The sequence below is a fragment of the Pan paniscus genome, chromosome 6 (assembly GCF_029289425.2).
Source record: "Pan paniscus chromosome 6, NHGRI_mPanPan1-v2.0_pri, whole genome shotgun sequence".
Taxonomy (NCBI): domain Eukaryota; kingdom Metazoa; phylum Chordata; class Mammalia; order Primates; family Hominidae; genus Pan; species Pan paniscus.
The window spans coordinates 188,626,164-188,646,259 of NC_073255.2; the positions used below are offsets into that span (position 1 = coordinate 188,626,164).

Consider the following 20,096-nt stretch of genomic DNA (forward strand, 5'->3'; position numbering starts at 1 on the left):
TGATAAATGAAAATGTATTTCCAACCTGGAAAAGATGAGTCAGGTAGGAAGGTAAAATAAAGACATTTTCAGAAGTATATAATGCTCAAAACTTACCTTCCACACATTCTCTGTCAGGGAGCTATGGAAGATACGTTCCACCCAAATTGAGGGAAAAAATAAAGAGAAATTCATGAAATTGCAGAAAACACATGTAACACAGGAGAGAACAGAAGATGATCTCCAGGATGATGAAGAGGAAATCCCCAAGTTAATCATATGTAATGGTTTGTGGCCAAGGATAGCACTGGATCTAGTACAAAGGCCACCTTTCACCTGAAACAATGCACACAAGGACAGTAAAAACCAAGAGAGCACTTTTATTGATGAGGTTCATAGTGACACCAGTAAGCATACATGTTGAGACAAATGGCATAAAGTAGCACATACAGTGCCCTAACACAGGTGGTATCACTGTAAGCTAAAGTCTCTTCTAACCAACATCTTCACAAGGGCCTTCTGATTCCCACAGGCTGAAATAAAGAAAAAGACCGTATCGGCCAGGCACGGTGGCTCATGCCTGTAATCCCAGCACCTTGGGAGGCTGAGGGGGCGGATCACGAGGTCAGGAGATAGACACCATCCTGGCTAACACAGTGAAAACCCGTCTCTACTAAATATACAAAAAATTAGCCGGGCGTGGTGGCAGATGCCTGTAGTCCCAGCTACTCCAGAGGCTGAGGCAAGAGAATGGCATGAACCTGGGAGGCAGAGCTTGCAGTGAGCCGAGATTGTGCCACTGCACTCCAGCCTGGACGACAAAGCAAGACTCCATCGAAAGAAACGAAGAAAAGAGAAGAGACGAGACGAGGACAGAAAGAAAGACAGACAGAAAGAAAAGAAAAGAAAAAGACCATATCACCCAAATATGAGAAATTCTCCCATATATACATACTTGTATCTAGATGACTAATCTCTGGAAAGTTATAAGAAAACACTGGTTCTTTCCAAGGAAGGGATGGTCAAAAGGTAGGCTAACTTAACATTGTTCACTCTTTTTTAAGACCTTTGTATTTCTTGTATCATGCACAGGTATTGCCTATTCAAAAACAAACCTACAACAGGGAAAGACTGAAAGCTTTTCTTCAATATCTGCTACAAGGCAAGGATGCCTACTCTTAACACTTACATTCAACATAGTCCTAGCCAGAGCAATCACATAAGAAAAGGAAATAAAAGGCATCAGCAGAAAAAAGCGGGTAAAATTATCCCTGTGTGCAGATGACATGATCCTGTATGTAGAAACCCCCAAAAATTCCACAGTTACTAGAATAAATGAATTCAGTCAAGTAGCAGGATACAAAATCAATATACAAAAATCAGATGCATTTCTTTATACAAATAATGATCTGAAAAAAAATCAAGAAAACATTTCCACTTAAAATAACATCAAAAAGAATAAAACACTGAGGAACAAATTTAATGAAGGAAGTGAAAGCTTTATATACTAAACACTATAAAATATTGACGAAAGAAACTAAAGACACACAGCCGGGCATGGTGGCTCACGCCTGTAATCCCAGCACTTTGGGAGGCCAAGGCGGGTAGATCACCTGAAGTCAGGAGTTCAAGACCAGCCTGGCCAACATGGCGAAACCCTGTCTCTACTAAAAATACAAAAATTGGCCAGGCAGGCGTGGTGGCCGGCACCTGTAATCCCAGCTACTTGGGGGGCTGAGGCAGCGGAATTGCTTGAACCCAGGAGGCAGCGGAGGCTGCAGTGAGCTGAGATCACACCACTGCACTTCTGCCTGGGCAACAGAGCATGACTCTGTCTCAAAAAACAGAAAAAAAACTAAAGACACAAATAAATATAACGATATCCCCATGTTTGTGGATTGGAAGAATATTGTTAAAATGTCCATACTATCCAAAGTGATCTACAGATTCAATGCAATCCCTATCAAATTTCCAAAGGCATTTTTCACAAAAATAGAAAACACAATTCTAAAATTTGTATTAAATCACAAAAGACCCTGAATAGCCAAAAGAATCTTGAGAAAGAAAAACAAAGTAGAAGGTATCACACTACCTGATTTCAAGTTATATTACAAAGTGATAGTTAACAAAACAGTATGGTACTGGCATAAAAACAGACACATGGATCAATGGAACTGAATACAGAGCCCAAAAATAAACCCAAGCATATATTATGAGCTAATTTTTGACAAGTCCAATAAGATACAATAGGGAAAAGATGGTGTCTTCAATAAGTAGTGGTAAGAAAACTAGATATCTATATGCAAAAGAATGAAACTGGACCTGATGCCTATCTTACACATCATACATAAAAAGCAACTCAAAATAGATTAAATACCTAACACCTGAAACCATAAAACTCCTAGAAGGAAATATAGGAGAAAAACTCCTTGATATCCTCCTTGACAATGATTTTTTGGATATCACACCAAAAGCTCAGGTAGCAAAAGCAAAAATAAGCAAGTGGGACTACATCAAGCAAATAAGCTTCTGCATAGCAATTAAAAAAAAAAAAAACCGGGGTGAAAAGGTAGCACAGGGATTAGGGGAAAATATTGGCAAACCACACATCTGATAAGGGGTTAAAATCCAAAACATATAAGGAACTCACACAACTCAGTAGCAAAAAAATCCCAAATAACTGGATTTTAAAATAGGCAAGGACCTGAATAGCCATTTTTCCAAAGTCACACAAATGGTCAAATGGTATATGAAAAGATGCTCAACATCATAATCATGAGAAAAATGAAAATTAAAACCACAATAGATATCATCTCATGTCTCTTAGAATGACTATTATCAAAAAGGCAAAGACATAAGTGTTGGTGAGGATGTGTAGAAAACGAAACCTTTGTACATGGTTGATAGGAATGTAAATTAGTATAGCCATTATTGAAAACAGTATAGAGTTTCCTTAAAAAAAAAAAAACTACCACCATAAGATCCAACAATGCCTCTGTTGGGCATATATTCAAAGGTAATAAAATCAGCATCTGAGAGAGACATCTGCACTCCCACATTCATGGCGACATTACTCCCAATAGCCAAGATATGGAAACAAACTAAGTGTCCTGATGGACAATTTACTTACCCATTCAAGGACAGATGAATGGATAAAGAAATTGTGACGTGTGTATATACATATATTAAGTCCTCCCTTAATGTCATCAATAGGTTCTTGGGAACTGAGACGTTAAGCTAAATGAACATACAGCAGGTCCTCAAGTAACACTGTTTCCTTCAATCTAATTTTGGCATAATGCAAAATGAAAAAAAAAATCAGTTTTGTCATACTTTTTTTCCCCTCTTAACCACAGTTTCTAAGAACTTACTGATGACAATGAGGACTTTATACAATGGAATAGTTAGCTTTAAGAAAGGAGATACTGCCATTTGTGATAACATGGATGAACCGGGAGGAAAGTATACTAAATAAAGTAAGCCAGACACAGAAAAATACTGTATGATCTCACTTAATAAGCAGAATGGGAGGCAGCGGGGTGAGAAGCTGAACGTATAGAGAGTAGAATGGTGGTTATCAAAGGTCTGGAGGTAGGGGATGGGTGGGACGGGCAGAAGTAGGTCGGAGGGTACAAATCTGCAGTTAGGTAAGATGAATAATTCTAGAGATCAAATTAATACACAGCATGAGAACCACAGTTAATAATATTGTAATGAAAATTTGCTGAAAGAGATTTTAGGTGTACACACACAGAGAGTAACTATGGAAGGTGAAGGATACAGACATTTGTTTGACCACAGTAATCATTTCACTATGTATACAAAGCATGTTGTATACCTCAGATATGTATAATAAAAATAAATGAAAAAAAAAACTGTATCCTACCTGCCAAAAACAGTTTTAAATGCATTATGTCTTTGGATTTAGCAAGGAATTCACCTTTGCAGGCCCACTTACATACAACATTATAAATATACCAGGTGACCATTGTACTATTCACAGTAAAAGATTGAAAGAAAGCCGAGCGCGGTGGCTCACACCTGTAATCCCAGCACTTTGGGAGGCCGAGGCGGGCAGATCACGAGTTCAGGAGATCGAGACCAACCTGGCTAACATGGTGAAACCCCGCCTCTACTAAAAATACAAAAAAATTAGCCGGGCGTGGTGGCAGGTGCCTGTAGTCCCAGCTACTCGGGAGGCTGAGGCAGGAGAATGGCGTGAACCCAGGAGGCAGAGCTTGCAGTGAGCGAAGATCGTGCCACTGCACTCCAGCCTGGGCGACAGAGCGAGACTCTGTCTCAAAAAAAAAAAAAAAAAAAAAAAAGATTGAAAGAAACCCAAAGGTCTATCAACAGGGGAAAGAACAGGTAAATTAAATTGCTTATATTTCCATACAAAGGAATATTTGCAGCCATAAAAAAATGAAGGACAGTAAATAGTAGTAAGACAAAAGGAACAAAAAATATATATATACACACACACACACAAAATATATATATATATATACACACACACACACACACACACATTTCCTTATACATGCATAAAACACATCTGGAAGGTTACACAAGAAACCTCTGTGGTTTCTGGAGATGTAAACTGGGGGCATGAAGGCAGGGGAAAGGGAGAGACTTCACTGTTTACCTTTTAATTATTTTCCAAGTTTAAATCATTTGAATGTATAACTTGTCTAAAAATGAAATTTTAAAAGCTGAGGGAATTAACATTACAGAAAGTAACAAACCTCAAGGAAGCAGCCACCTTCACCAGATGGACAGTCTACCTCACTCTTCCCACTCTCCAGTAGTTAATGAATGCCAGTCCCCTCCCTCCATTCAGTCTGCCCCACCTGCTGGCCTTCTAGAGCCTCAGTGCAGTCCTATTCCCACACCTCCCAACACATCCATACACTGTGATGGTCGATCTGGGACCACCAGTTGAGAGGAAATGTGTTGTGTTTCCACTCTTGAGACAAACAGAGTGTTATTTTATTGAGGTATGGGATTTTTTTCTTGCATTAACAGGGTTTCTAGATCCCAGGAGGTGAATGAGAAAGAAGTATGCTTTTATTGCATAAGGAATTTGTTTCTGATACACCAAAGTGATGATGTATGACTTTTCTTAAGGAAGCGGTTATTAGAAGAGTTAAAAATAAATAGAAACAAAAAGTCATAGGTATTGTTCCAATACTCCAGGAACATCACAGTTTGAATTCTGTAGATGTGTGTAATACAATGTGTAATATTACATTCTGACAACCTCAAGTTGAAAACTGCACAGCTGAAGATCACTTATAGTCAATAATACTTTTCAAACTTTAATTTTAAATTCATCAAGTCTCTCCCTAATGTATTGTACTTTTCAATAAAGGAAACTGTCAGATATGCTATAATACAGAGGAAAACGTTTATATACTCTTTCATTATAATTTTTCCACAACTTCCAAAATGAAGAAAAAGACATGGAAACATTAAGCTCAGAGAATAACTGTGGCAGACAATTCCCTCATCCTAAAAGTTCAATTACCCCAACACAGGCATAATTTCTTACTAACTCAAAAGGAACTGAATTCACATATAAAGACAAGCATGGGATTCTGTTGAGTTCTGTTGGACACAGAACACAATTGCTCAAGCACTGGTTGAGCACTTGTATTCTAATAGCTCACGGTTACTGAGCACTCCATGTGTGGGAAGAGCCAGCGCTGGGTGCCTGGCATGCATCCTTGCACCTCATCAGCACAACTATCCTATGGGCTCATCCTGGTTCACCTATTTTATAAATGAGAACACTAGCATCAGAGAAGTTAAAAAATTTGCCTAAAAACACCCAGAGTAGGTTTCATCATTGCCCACTACTTTATAATGCTTTCCCAAGGGTACTGAGACATTATCAAAACACGTTAGTGAAAGTCTAAAACATCACAAATTTTAGGTTTAATACAAAATACCCAGAAAAGGGCAGTGTTATTAGAAATCTCAGCATAATGTAATAATAAGAACTTACGATGATTGTATTCTTTCCCTATTTTTTCTCCTGTACAGGCATATGAAATACCATAAAACTTATTTTAGGGGTGTGTGTGTACATGTAGTTTCAGGATAATATAGTAATCTAAAACATTTTTAATATGGCAAAGTGTGGCAATACTGAATTTTTAAAAGAGATTTTTATTTAGCAAACAGAAAGCAAAAATGTTGTCCAAGTAACATGCATTTATTTTATCCCTAGGAATGTACCTTTCCTTCTGCAAAGGATGTGAGATCCTGGCACGTAAATGAACATGAGGGACTAGTCATGAAAATGCTGTATATTCAATTCCTTAAATTCTAAAATTGTCTTAGCATTTAACATCCAACACACTAAACAATCTTTTTCAATATTCAATAAAAATAAGGACAAATTCAGTAAATTCAGATGGGCTATTTTATCACGTAAATTTTAAAAAAGCAAGGGTAGTTTTTCAACTGATTTTCTTTTACCCTGATACGAGTCAATGAGAAAATATGAAATTGAAACATATCACCATTTCTCAGTGTTTACAAGTGGTAGTCACAAGGAAAACCTTCCAAGGTCTTTTGTGTTGTTTTTAAAAGGTATTATAATCTCATAATTTGGGAAACAATGTGTACTATTATCAAGAAACCTTTCATATTTTGTGAAATGGAGCACTTCCCAAATTTAAGAGACTATGGAAACCTTTTTCAGACATTTTTTTAACATCCTCAGAAATGGAAATTCTTGTTAAAGCTGATCTGATCAATTCCTCCTAAGTATATGGACTACTTCTTTGCAAACTCCAACCGCCCAAATCAAATTACCTGTTCAATTGTATCTGAAAATCAGTTACATGCAAGCATTAGAAAGTGTTTCTCCCAGTAACATAGACCCAAAACACATTACAAAACAAAAATTATCAAGAACATACAAAAGACATGTCTTTTCATTTATTTATTTATTTTTTGAGATGGAGTCTCACTCTGTCACCAGGCTGGAGTGCAGTGGCTCAATCTTGGCTCACTGCAACCTCTGCCTCCTGGGTTCAAGCAATCCTCTGCCTCTGCCTCCCGAATAGCTGGGGTTACAGGTGCCTGCCACCATGCCCAGCTAATTTTTGTATTTTTAGTAGAGATGAGGTTTCACCATGTTGGCCAGGATGGTCTTGATCTCCTGACCTCAGGTGATCCACCCACCTTGGCCTCCCAAAATGCTGGGATTACAGATTATAGGCATGAGCCACCGAGCCCGGCCACAAATGACATACCTTTTCAAAGCCACAATTACCTCTCACCTGGACCATTGTTTCTCACTGATCGCCTGTCATAACTCTTGTACCTAATCATCTATTTATATCATAGGAGAGTGTTCCTCTTAAAATATAAATAAGATCATGGTGTTCTTCTTTTCAGGAACATTCAATGGCCTCCCATTCCATTGTTATTAAGCACAAACTACTGACACATCACCTTATGGTTGTGTGAGATATACTGAGCCATCCTTCTTGTCCTCACATCTCTAATCTTCTCACCTTCTGACTGTCCCCTCTGCTCACTCTGTTGGTCTCCACAACACTCTTTCTTCAAACATGCTCAGCACACTCTCACCCAGAGCCTTTACATTGGCTTCCTCACTGTCTGGGATGCTCTTCTCTCAGGTAATCAAGTGGCTCACTCACTCACCTCTTTAAAATCTGTGCTCAAATACTGCTTTCTGTTCATATGGACCCTAAACACCCGTCTGTACTTCCAATTCCTTTTTTTTTTTTTTTTTTGGAGACAGAGTCTTGCTCTGTCACCCACGCTGGAGTGCAGTGATGCAATCTCAGCTCACTGTAACCTCCGCCTCCCAGGTTCAAGCAATTCTCCTGCCTTGGCCTCCCAAGTAGCTGGGATTACAGGTACATGCCACTGAGCCCGGCTAATTTTTGTATTTTTAGCAGAGAATGGGTTTCTGTTGGCCAGTCTGGTCTCGAACTCCTGACCTCAAGTGATCTACCTACCTCGGCCTCCCAAAGTGCTGAGATTACAGGCATGAGCCACTGCGCCTGGCCAGGCAATTCTTCTTTATCAAACTTTATTTTTACCATGGGACTTGCCAAACACATTATAATTAACTGATTTTTTTTAAGAGTTGGGTTACCTAACATTAAAATATAAACTCTATGCAGAGAATTCTACCTGCTTTGTACACTGATATGATTTCCAACATCTGACATACAGTAGATATTCAATAAATTCTATTGTCTCAAAGCCAGCTGCAGTGGCGCATGCCTATAGTACCTGCTACTTGAGAGGCTGAGGCAGGAGGATCACTTGAGCCCAGGAGTTGGAAACCAGCCTGGGCAACGTAACAAGACACTGCCCCTTAAAAAAAAAAAAAAAAAAAACTATGAAATAAAATATAATCAAACAGAAATAATTATCACTTCATTTCTGAATCAGTTGAAAATAAATAACCGCCCCAAAAATGAGCAAACCAACAGTAATCCTCTTTAACTCATATTGGATTTTAGGTTACTATTAAAATATTTGGCTATCTCAAGAACTCAGCAGGCTGAGCAGAGCAGATGGTTTGAGCCCAGGAGTTCCAGACCAGTCTGGGCAACATGGCAAAACCCCATCTCTACAAAAAAATACAAAAATTAGCCAGGCGTGGTGGCCTGCATCCATGGTCCCAGCTACTCAGGAGGCTGAGGTAGGAGGGTCGCATGAACCCAGGAGGCAGAGGTTGTAGTAAGCCAAGATCGTGTCACTGCACTCTAACCTGGGCAACAGAGCAAGACCCTGTCTCCCAACTGAAAAAAAAAAAAAAGAATTCAGCTAGAAAAACCTTATATTTACTTTGATCAAGAAAATGTTTATAAACCAATACTTTATGATGCACACTGGTGAATATGAAGTTATACCTGAAGTAACATTAAATGACAGCTTTTCCATTTCTAGAATGTATGCATCAACTACCTTAACTGAAACATGGTATTATCCAAGCTCACAGTATCTGAGAAGGTTTGTGTCGTTATCTAGCAAACTAAAGTCAAGCCCTCTGTAGTTCCCCACCTGTGATCTTCAAAGATATGGTGCTCCTTGAGATTTCTGTAAGGTAGGTCTGTTCTAAAATGTGTGAAAGGAAGAGAACCTGAAAAGGCAAGGTCTAAGAAGATCACTCATTTGGAAATGGCAAGGGTCACATCAGGGGTTAACTAAGTCAGTGTGATTTACCCTTTGGTAAATCATACACATATTTCAAAAGTTACTTTATATGCTTTAATTCTTGCACACATATTTCATGGAAAATAAATTAGTATTACCTCGACTATCATCCATTTCACCATCCCTTGAATGCTCTGATTGGATGTCTGGAGGGGTCTGAAGGACGGCCACGCTATTCTGATTTATAATCTTCAATTTCAATTTTGGTTTTGACCGTTTTCTTCTTGGAACTGTAACTGTGAGGCTCTGTAACTGAGTCATCCCTGATTCAGTCAAACACACACCATCCTGGGTATAAGTCTTGGGTGGGTCTAAAATTACAAAATCCCAAGGATACAAATTTAAACTTTCATTTCAAATTTGACTGATTACTGTTCCAAAATACCCATGTCAAGGGAATGTGACTGTAGTTCTAGAAAGCAATTACGTATCTATGAAATGCATGAATAATTAACTTCATGATACCCAATAAAAACTATGAACAATAGGTCAAACTTCCTTGGATTACAGGCAGAAAGGTTGCATGTTTTTAAAAAATGGTCTTCCTGGGCCAGGTGCGGGGGGCTCATGCCTGTAATCCCAGCACTTTGGGGGGCCGAGGCGGCAGGCAGATCACGAGGTCATGAGATCGAGACCATGCTGGCTAACACAGTGAAACCCTGTCTCTTCTAAAAATACAAAAAATTAGCCGGGCGTGGTGGCGGGCACCTGTAATCCCAGCTATGCGGGAGGCTGAGGCAGGAGAATCGCTTGAACCCGGGAGGCAGAGGTTGCAGTGAGCCGAGATTGTGCCACTGCACTCCAGCCTGGGCGACAGGGCGAGACTCTGTCTCAAAAAAGTCTTCCTGGAATTTCTATTTTCATGTCCCAATAAAAAGAGTTAGAAGCACTGCAACTAAATGCAATGCTCAGCTAATCCACTATGAGCTTTTTCGTAGAAAAGATCAAAAGGCAGGGATCTATTTACATAAGAGAAGACAGAATACTCCAGAAGCTCATCTGGAAAAATCAGAGTATCAACATAATTACTAATAGGGAGAAGTAATAAATAAGTACAAATCCTGCAGATTTAATTTTAAATGTACAAAACTGTTGTTCCTTAGAACAACTCCTGTACTATCCAAATGTTTTTGTATCAGGTGCTATTAAATACAAATATTCAAAAGAATGACTGTTTAATAAGAATATCATATTAATCACCATACTAGGCTTATTAATTATTTTAAAAATTAAGAGACTGAATTAATTCTAAAAGAAATCTGTTTGCCAACTAGGCCGTGTTTTCTGCTAACTGATAATTAAGCACAGTAATATATCAATGAAACTAAAGCAAGTATGGCATTAATGGTTATTCTAAGAGCTGTTATTTTTGTTGCCTACTTGCTGAAATTTATAGGAATACTGCCCCAGTAAAGCTGGATGACATTTTATATATCATTGTGGAAATGATTACCAACATTACAGAATTTGGATAGAACACCCATATGATTGAAGCAGGTTTGACAAGTGGTAAGCCAATTATGTAAAAATTAAGCAAAGTAAATTAATTAAATCAAGTAAAGCATTTCAAATTTTACCTAGCTCTTTTACTTTTGTGACAATTTGTGCTACAAGTGAAGATTCACAGCAGTCTGAGGAAGGCACTGAAACGAAAAAAAAAAATCCAGGTAATTCTTTTCAGAAAAGGTAAAGTGTATTTAAATACTTATATATGATTAAAATTTGTTTCTATACTCATTTTATTAAAATAAATGTTTGAACACTAAAGTTAAAAGTGCTTTTTAAAGCAACAACAAAACAAGAAGTGATGAAGGAAATACTCAAGTCATGGAGGAAAACCTGGCTAAGAAAGAATCAACATATTGGATTCTGACATATTGTCAGTAACTACAAGATCATGTTTCTTGGGAGCAAAATTATAGTTTACATCTAAAGTATATGCTTTTTATTGTTTCATGTAAATTGTTTTATAACAAGTTGCGGTAAGTCATGTATAACCAAAAATAATATTTTTCATGTCAAAGTAAGTTTCACAAAGACAAAATAAGAGTAGAGCTAAGCTAATTCATTGGTTATGGACAGTAAGGTGCAAGTGAGTGGTACAAGAGTGCAGACTCACAGTTTAAATTATTCTCTTACCATTAGACGCAGGCATATAGGGTCTGCACATGCTACAATCAAAACCAATGTCTGCTACATTTTCCACTTCTTCCTCAGTATTTAAGTTCTGACAAACTGCATGCATCCATCTAAAAAGACCATATTTGTACATTTTTTTAAAAAAATGGAATATACTGAGAACTGCTACCTGTTAAAACCTGTAACACTGAGTCTTCAAACTTAAAAGCCCTAAGCCTCACATGCTCCTCCTACCTTCCCCTTTTCTCCTAACTATCTCTATTAACAGAAAAACTTTCATACAGCTAAGAAGGAAATAAAAAGGAATGAGAACAACTATTAGAGAGGAAGCAAAGCACATTACATAAGGAAGCTAATTATTTTATCATCATATATTAAATATTTCAAAGACAGCAAGGAAGCTAGTTAGGGCAAACACAAAGGTATTCAGAAAACTGCAAATGGCAGTGCTAGCATATATGTGCTCCAGGGTAATGCATCTAACTTGAAGTAGACATATCTCATGGAAAGCGACGTTGAATGGTAATCGGGAAATTAAGTAAAAAGTTGTCTTGCAATGGAACAAATAATTAGTAGCCAGAGTCCCAAGAATACTGTACTACTGATAAAATAATACTATTAATAATATATGTTCACTTCTTAACTTCTAAAGAGTACAACAACATACCAATGAAAGCAAGAAAACATTCTTGATTATGAAATTCCACATAATTACGTAGGGAGGGCAGAAGGTGCTATCTAATATCTAGATATCTAGTATCTAGAGCTTTAAGAAAAAGTGGTTTAAGGAGAACAGAATGTGTTAGATATTTTTTATAATCTATTAGAAGATTCAGAAACCCTTCATAAGAAACGGCATAGATGAAGGCAATAATTCTCCATCTAATTTCAAGGGATTCCTAAACCCTCAAAAAGGCCTAAATTAAAAATCTTTAGTCTTGGGCATGCACAGTGGCTCACACCTATAATCATAAAACTTTGGGAGGCTGAGGCGGGCGGTCAAAAGATGGTCAAAAGATGGAGACCATCCTGGCCAACATGGTGAAACCCTGTCTCTACTAAAAATACAAAAATTAGCTGGGCGTGGTGGCATGCACCTGTAGTCCCAGCTACTCGGGAGGCTGAGGCAGGAGAATCGCTTGAACCCAGGAGGCGGAGGTGGAGGTTGCAGTGAGCCAAGATAGCGCCACTGCACTCCAGCCTGGCGACAGAGCAAGACTCTGTCTCTAAATTTAAAAACAAAGCAAAACAAAACTTTAGTCTGGAGTTGAGAATTCAAAACAGGAAATCACTTCTGTAAGTTTCTAGGTGACTAAAAATCTACAAGGCAAAAAGTTCTGTACCTAAAACTTGTGATTAAGGAAAAGCTATTTTCCATTTTTTTTTTTGCTACATTTCAAAGAGAAAAGCTTTAAAAAGATGAAAAAATAGCACAATACCTATCACATTGTCTACATTGCAGAATAAGATCTTCTTCTCTATAGTTTCGATAGCAGACTGGACAGGAAGATAAGCTTGCACAAGGAGCGCACTGTGTGTAATTGTTCTGCCATTCACATCTTAGACCTGCAGATGTTGCTCCACAGTGTCTGCACCAAACACACCTGAAATCCAAATCCCCCCGAAAAGTCTCAATTTTATTTTCTTAGTTACTCAGTTACTGTAATTCAGGAAGCTACATACGAACATAATGGGGGAAATGATTGAATGTGTATGTGAAAATTTTTCTGATTACTGGTATCTATCATAGAATATGTGTATTATTCAATTAAATAGGTGTGGCTAATTTTTAAAAACCAAAGTGGTATGAGAAAGCTCTGAACTTGAAAGACTAACAAGGCAAACAAACCCTAGAGTACCATTTGCACTTCCAGCCTCCTTTGGGAACTGTCTGCAATGGAGGGTCTAGGCAGTAGGTGTGATAACTTATGTCACAATCATCACACAGCAGGAGTCTTCCTGGGTCAGTTGCCTTCCCACAGGCCTCACACACAGTGCACTCAAGACACCTCCAACCTTTGCTAAGAACCACTTTAGTGATCTGTAAAAGAAACAACCAATCCATGTGATTTATGCGTTAACCTAACATAATCAAATATACTATATAAATTAATATGGTGCTTATGTACCTAGAAGCAGAAAAGAGGCAATCAACTAACATTTATTGAGCACCTACGGAGGCCCAATACTGGGTTGGGCATGTTCATACACGCTTTTAGAAGCCTACTGAGCAGAATAATAGAAAATGGCACATATTTTAACACCTTTTTGAAGTCCACATAATTACCTTATGCTGTACATTTAATGTCCACTATATTTATAGAAATAGTGACCAGATTTTAAAGAAATCAAGTAAGCTTCCCTATTATTGATACATAATTTGAAAATACATCAACAAAATCTCCATCTACATTTCCATGCTTAGAATCAATAGAAAAAATACCAAAAAAATTAATGTAAGGCATGAGTTCTTAGGGACATTTTATGATCTTAGAGGATTTCTATTTAGACTATGAAGCTAGGAATTCTGAAGTTCACATTCACTCCTCTGTTTATTCTCCCCTCTCTCAAGGGTATAAGTTAGTAGAATATTTGGGAATCTCCAAATCCCTAATAAACTCCTGAAGGAAGCCACACCATGTAATATTAAGATTGTGGAACTTCTTAAAGATCTCAAAAGACTAGAATCCTCAGACAGAACCAATCAAGTGCCCACATTATAATAAAACAGCAAGTAATGAGGGTACAGAATAAAAATTCAGATCATGAGGTACATGAAAGCCTAAAAGCTACCAGAGAAGAAAATAAAAGAGTTAAATTCAAAGGAACACCCATCAGAATGGCACCAAACTTCCCAACTCCAGATGCTAGAAGAGTATAAGTTTCCAATTCTACAGGAAAATACTTTTCAAAGTACAATTCTCAACCTAGCTACACAAGCAACTATGTGTGAAGACAGAACACGTTGTAGACCCAGGAAGACTCAAAATTCAGCTCCCTCATTCTCCTTTCTAATAAAGTTACTTAGAGATATGCGGAACAGAATGAGGATGTATTATAAAGAATAGGAAGACTTGGGATCTATAAATCAACAGATCCAACAAAGGACATCAGGCCAGGAAGTTTAAGGATGAGAACAACATACCTAGAAGCCACTGGCACATATCAGAGCAGGAGAAGGGAATGTCTAGAAGGAGTGTAGGACTTCTCCCAGAAAAAAACAGTACTTTAAAAAATAATCTTATATGATAGTTCTAGAGTAGGTAAAAACAAAAAACGAATGGAGAGTCACTATTACTTTCTTGTTATAAAAAACTCCATGAAAGACAAAAGAAACTCATAGTATACTGTTTAGACCTGCAGTGAACATTTACTGAGTCATAACCAACACCTTATTAATTGAACTAAACATAGTAATACAACTATATTGGGAGAAGGATGGAGGTGTATTTTAAGACCTAAATCAGAATTTATTTATTCATAGCAGAAAGTCAACAAAATCTAGCATTGATAAAGCAGTAAACCAGTTGATTATTTAGAGCTATAGCATTAACCACAAGAAAAAAGACCTGAAAAGATTAAAAGCGACTGCCTCAGACGTGGAGGTAGAGTAAGACAAGAGTTGGTTGTTCATTACAAGGCCTTTTTTTTTTTTTTTTTTTTTTTGAGATGGAGTCTTGCTCTGCTCTGTTGCCTAGGCTGGAGTGCAGTGGTGTGATCTCAGCTCACTGCAACCTCCGCCTCCCATGTTCAAATAATTCTCCTGGCTCAGCCTCCTGAGTAGCTAGGACTACAGGAATGAGCCACCACACCCAGCTAATTTTTGAATTTTTAGTAGAGATGGGGTTTTACTGTGTTGGCCAGGCTGGCTTGAACTCCTGCCCTCAAGTGATCCACCCGCCTCGGCCTCCCAAAGTGCTGGGATTACAGGTGTGAGGCACCACACCCAGCCCATTACAAGGCTTTTAATGTCATTTGATTTTTAAACATGTATATTTATTATTTTGATTAGCTTATTGATTTTTAAGAATTTGTCTTAGATTACCAAGTTAATGTATTATTTGCCCAAATGAAGGAAATGGCCTAGGGGTAAGATCAGGGTGGCTTATGGCAGTAGCCAGCAAACATTTCCAATAAAGGGCCAGAGAGTAAACAGAAAGTTTTGAGGGCCATATGATCTGTTGCAACTTTATAAAAACTCTGCCAGTGTAATGCAAAAACCGCTACAAATATATGTAAACAAAAGAACATGGCCATATTTCAATAAAAGTTTACTTGCAAACACAGGAAATGGGCCAGATTTAGTCTATGGGCCAGTCTGCCTGACCCTGGCTTAAACAATGACCTGAAGATAAAGTGGCAGACAGATCTGAGGTGTTCAGTGGCAGAATTTTTACAATATTTATCTTCATTCCTACTAAGTTTTCTTCACAGATACCTGTGGTCCCTTTTATAACCAAACTCTCAAGTTTCTCAGCTTATATTCACTCTTCAAAACACTACAGTCTGGTCTCTACACCCACATCCACTCATAACTGCTTAAGCCAGGCTTGTCAAGACCTTCTTATTCTCAAATCTAATGGAAACATTAGTGTTTGTGTTTCTTGACTTCTAGTACTTCAACACTTCAACAATTTCTCCCTCTTTGAAATTTCCTTTTAACCTAGGTACTGGGGTTGTACTATCATTTTTTTCTTCCGCTGAACCAGTCTAGCCTTAGTTTTAAAAGTTTTTTCAAATAAGATGTCATCCAGGATTCCATCCATGGTACCATGTCCAAAGTTGTTACAGATATGTTTTATAATCTAATACGGATACACGCTTCAACTATAATGGAGTAGGTGGGACCAGCCTGTTCTCCCATAAGATAGTAGAAAATTGGACAAAGTGTATGAAACAACTGTTTTCAGATATTGGACAACACATAGTACAGGAGACAGTGGTCTCTGAGAGGAAGGAAACACTCAGGGAGTCCTATGATATTCTGCCTAGAAACATTTTCCAGAACGCTGCCCAGGGAGGGAGAACCTCAGCAGAGTACAATCAATGGCCTCGCTGAGGTTAGGGAAGGCAAGGCAGTGGAATTTGCAGGACACAGTACTCAAAATGAAGAAGCAATAAGAGCTCCAGAAATCTACAAAGGATCCCCTGAAGTCTTTGGTGGAACACCAAGCCGTACTTCTAGAAGCCCAAAGACCCACAACCAGGGGAAAGTACATCTACTGGGAATTTGTAAGCTGCACAATTACCACAGCTTGCAAAAGGCTCAAAGACAAGTGAAGCACAACCAGTCAGAGTACAAAGACACTGGTGAACAGGGAGCAGAATTCAGTAGTGATCCCAGAAAGGCCAAGTCTTAAGTATAGGGTTAAACTAATGCTAGGACCGCAGCTACCAAAATGTGGTCTAGGGAACCCCAGTGAGTCTGTAAAGTTAAAACAAGTTTAAATAATACTAAGATTTAATTTGCCTTTTTTCACTTTAATTCATTCACAATTATACAGTGGTGTTTATAGAGGCTACATGTTGTATCATAATATTACATTGACATTGTACAGGTTGTGCTTCTGTAGTCTTGTGTTATAAAATGTTCCTAGTTTTAATTTCTAAAATGCTGAACAGTCCATAGTTAAAATCCTCATAAACAAAAACTATGGAGTCCCCAGTAATTTTAAAGAGTGTTAAGGTTCTAAAACCATAAAGTTTGAAAATATCCACCTTAGAGTGAAGGCTTTCTAGACTTGCCCCAGCAAGCTTAAAAAGAAGCTTCAAAGGTATCAAACTTATCCACAAACAATTGCCTCCTACAATAAAAATGCAAGCTGAGCCAATTCACGTATCCCTAGTGTATTTCTAGATACTGCTGTATTTCTCAATGAGACTGCAGTATTCTATACTGTCCAAAACAGTGTCATCGTGTAAAAGGAACCACACATAATTTTTAAAAACAGGAATTCAAATTCTAGCTCTACCAGTAACTATGTGTTTGATAGTGCACTAATTGTCCAATCTTAACTTATGTAAGTCGTACTCATCTGTAAAATGGGAATTCGGTAATTGTTGGATGGGTTAAAAGAAATACATTACTATCTTGCAAGGGATCTTATTCAATTTCCTTAGGTCCAAAACATTAAGTATTCTAAAAAACAAAATCTAATGATAGCAGCAACTTTTATACAGAATATAAAGTACAAAGAAGAAAAGAAACATGTTTTATGCATATATAACTCTTTTTTAATTGGCTTTATATACTCTGTGTTTTTCAGTCACATACCATGAGCAACTAATTTTAAAAGACTACATAAATTAACCGTACTAGTCTTCTATTTTGGATAGCATTAATTACAATCTTTCATTTTGATTCCTAAACTCACAAAAAACCTGTATTACCCTATAAAATAAATACTAGTGTAGTTATCAACAAAGAATTCTGAAGGAGATAATGTTGATTTGCTTACTATACTGACATTTTACTGACAATGATATAATACAGTGATGTTTGAAGGGCAGGGGAGAAAGGTATAAAAATCACTCATGGTTCACAACCTGTTATTGAAACTGAGGTTAGTATTTATATTACATGGTATGGCAGTACTAGAAAAGATTTCCTTGTGGAGTATACAGTTTAAGACCTCTGCTGTACAGCTATACCTCCATGCTTGCTTCCAGTGGCCATGACACTTTATTCAAATATGTAAGTTTTATTAAGACTGAGTTCTTAAAAAGAAAAAACCAAGAACCTTAGATACAACTAGTGAAGTATTGAGACCTGTCCATATTTAAAACCAAGCACACGATACCACTTAAAAGGTTCCCCAGAAAGCCTCTATCCTGAAATGCTTCAAAGTGAGCAGTGCTGACTCTCGATTATTACCAATTGCATTAAATATGACACTTGTTTTGTTTCTTTTGGCTATAAGGAGAAAATGTCATTTGGTATACGAGTGAGCATAGAGGAGAGAGAATGCGGGAAAGAACAGAATGGGCTAATAATTTTTTACTAAATATTCCAGTTCTCAGCTTTTTAAATCAGCAGACAAAATGAATCAGCTAAACCTAAAATCTTTGTGAATAGTATAAATTGTCTTTTAAATTAAATGCATATATTTTTATGTTTTACTTTTTCAAGACAAGTATATTGTACAATATAAGATTTATAGAGGAGCAAATTTCTTGAGATAGGAAACCCTTAAAAGCAGTATTTTAAGTACTTAAATACTGTCACATATGTTTAATAATCATAATACTTAATTGTGAGACCTGGGAGCTCATGTTACTACTAAAACCAAATAAAAATTCAATACATATTTGTTAACTCAATTTAAGGATGTTTACCTTAATACTGACACAGTATGGATGGTAACACTGACCACACTGAGAACAGGCAAGTAATCTTCCTTCTGCTCCTTGGCCAAAACTGCCACAAACTACACACATATCCTGAAGTTAAGAAAACAGAACATATTTTAAATGGAGACTAAGCTAAAAACCTACAAATTTTACTTTAAAAATATCTTAACTAATATAGCTCTACAGCTAAATATTGGATGACTTCTGTGTATATGAGATAAAGCAGAAATGTGCAAGGAGGAATTCAATGAGGAAGACAGTAAATTGTCAAGTTCAAACCTGATTCAAAGTGAACTTGTCACTGCTAGAAAACAACACAACTGTATTGTGCATAGAGTTTTCTTCATCATCCTTATTTGATGAAATATCTGCAGTAGACACCTATAAAAAGCAAAATACACAGAATACGAAGTTATATTTTTCACTTGTTTTACACTTAACTGGAAAGCTTCAGAAAATTCATAATCAAAACATATACTTTGGCTAAGGTCTAGAATAACAATTCCAAATATTAATGCTAAGATACTACCGTAAAATGGAGTCGTGACATTTTATTATTCACCTAATTCTCTCTTTAGAGGTAGAATTCCTATAGACCAAGAAGTAATGAGAAAATATAATAAACCTGTCTTAGTAAGACTTGATTATGCAGAATTCTAATCAGGAAACTATAAATGATAATATATGTATGTACACACACAAATCTATCACTATTTTAATGACACACACTTGGGATCTGCAATGTAGCTAGTCTGAACTGAGATGTCCTGCAAACATAAAATACAGCACATAATTACATATTACATGTTGAAATGGTAATATTTTAGATATATCGGTCGAAATGGAAGGCATTAAAATTAATTTTGCCTGTTCACTATAACCTTTATTTTGTTTTGAGAGGAGTTTCACTCTTGTTGCCCAGGCTGGAGTGTAATGGCGCGATCTCGGCTCGTTGCAACCTCTGCCTCCTGGTTCAAGCTGTTCTCCTGCCTCAGCCTCCCAAGTAGCTGGGATTACAGTTGTCCACCACCATGCCCAGCTAATTTCTGTATTTTTAGTAGAGACGGGGTTTCACCATATTGGTCAGGCTGGTCTCTAACTCCTGACCGCAAATGATCCACTGCACCCAGCTCACTGTAACTTTTTAATGTGGTTACTAGGAAGTTTTAAATTGCATATGTGGTTCTCATTATATTTCTATTAGCACTGCTTTAGAATATTATTTTGAATAACATCAAAATTTCAGTATTAGCCAAATGATTATCAACCAATATTGCTCAGTCTGGACTTAGTTCTATTTGACTAAATCAACTAAGTACCCACTGGTTTGTTAATAATTTCTAGAGTGATTATGAAACAAAATAAAGCTCTGAACTAGAAGCTGTAGAAGAAGACAAGGAGGGCACTGCCAAAATCAT

The 20,096-nt window shown here is 37.3% G+C and overlaps 1 protein-coding gene across 6 annotated transcripts in view; it reads right to left on the minus strand.

Annotated features, from left to right (window-relative positions):
* KMT2C (lysine methyltransferase 2C) overlaps nt 1-20,096 on the minus strand; it is a 301,574-nt gene that overhangs the window by 76,082 nt on the left and 205,396 nt on the right. For all 6 annotated transcript variants that reach the window (XM_063606427.1, XM_034965307.3, XM_034965305.3 and 3 more), the window contains 7 exons: nt 18,958-19,059; nt 18,664-18,768; nt 13,188-13,369; nt 12,768-12,932; nt 11,329-11,438; nt 10,767-10,832; nt 9,288-9,500 (listed from right to left, as the gene is read on the minus strand). In XM_063606427.1, the coding sequence (XP_063462497.1) occupies nt 9,288-9,500; nt 10,767-10,832; nt 11,329-11,438; nt 12,768-12,932; nt 13,188-13,369; nt 18,664-18,768; nt 18,958-19,059 (943 nt within the window). The remainder of the gene's footprint in view (nt 1-9,287; nt 9,501-10,766; nt 10,833-11,328; nt 11,439-12,767; nt 12,933-13,187; nt 13,370-18,663; nt 18,769-18,957; nt 19,060-20,096) is intronic.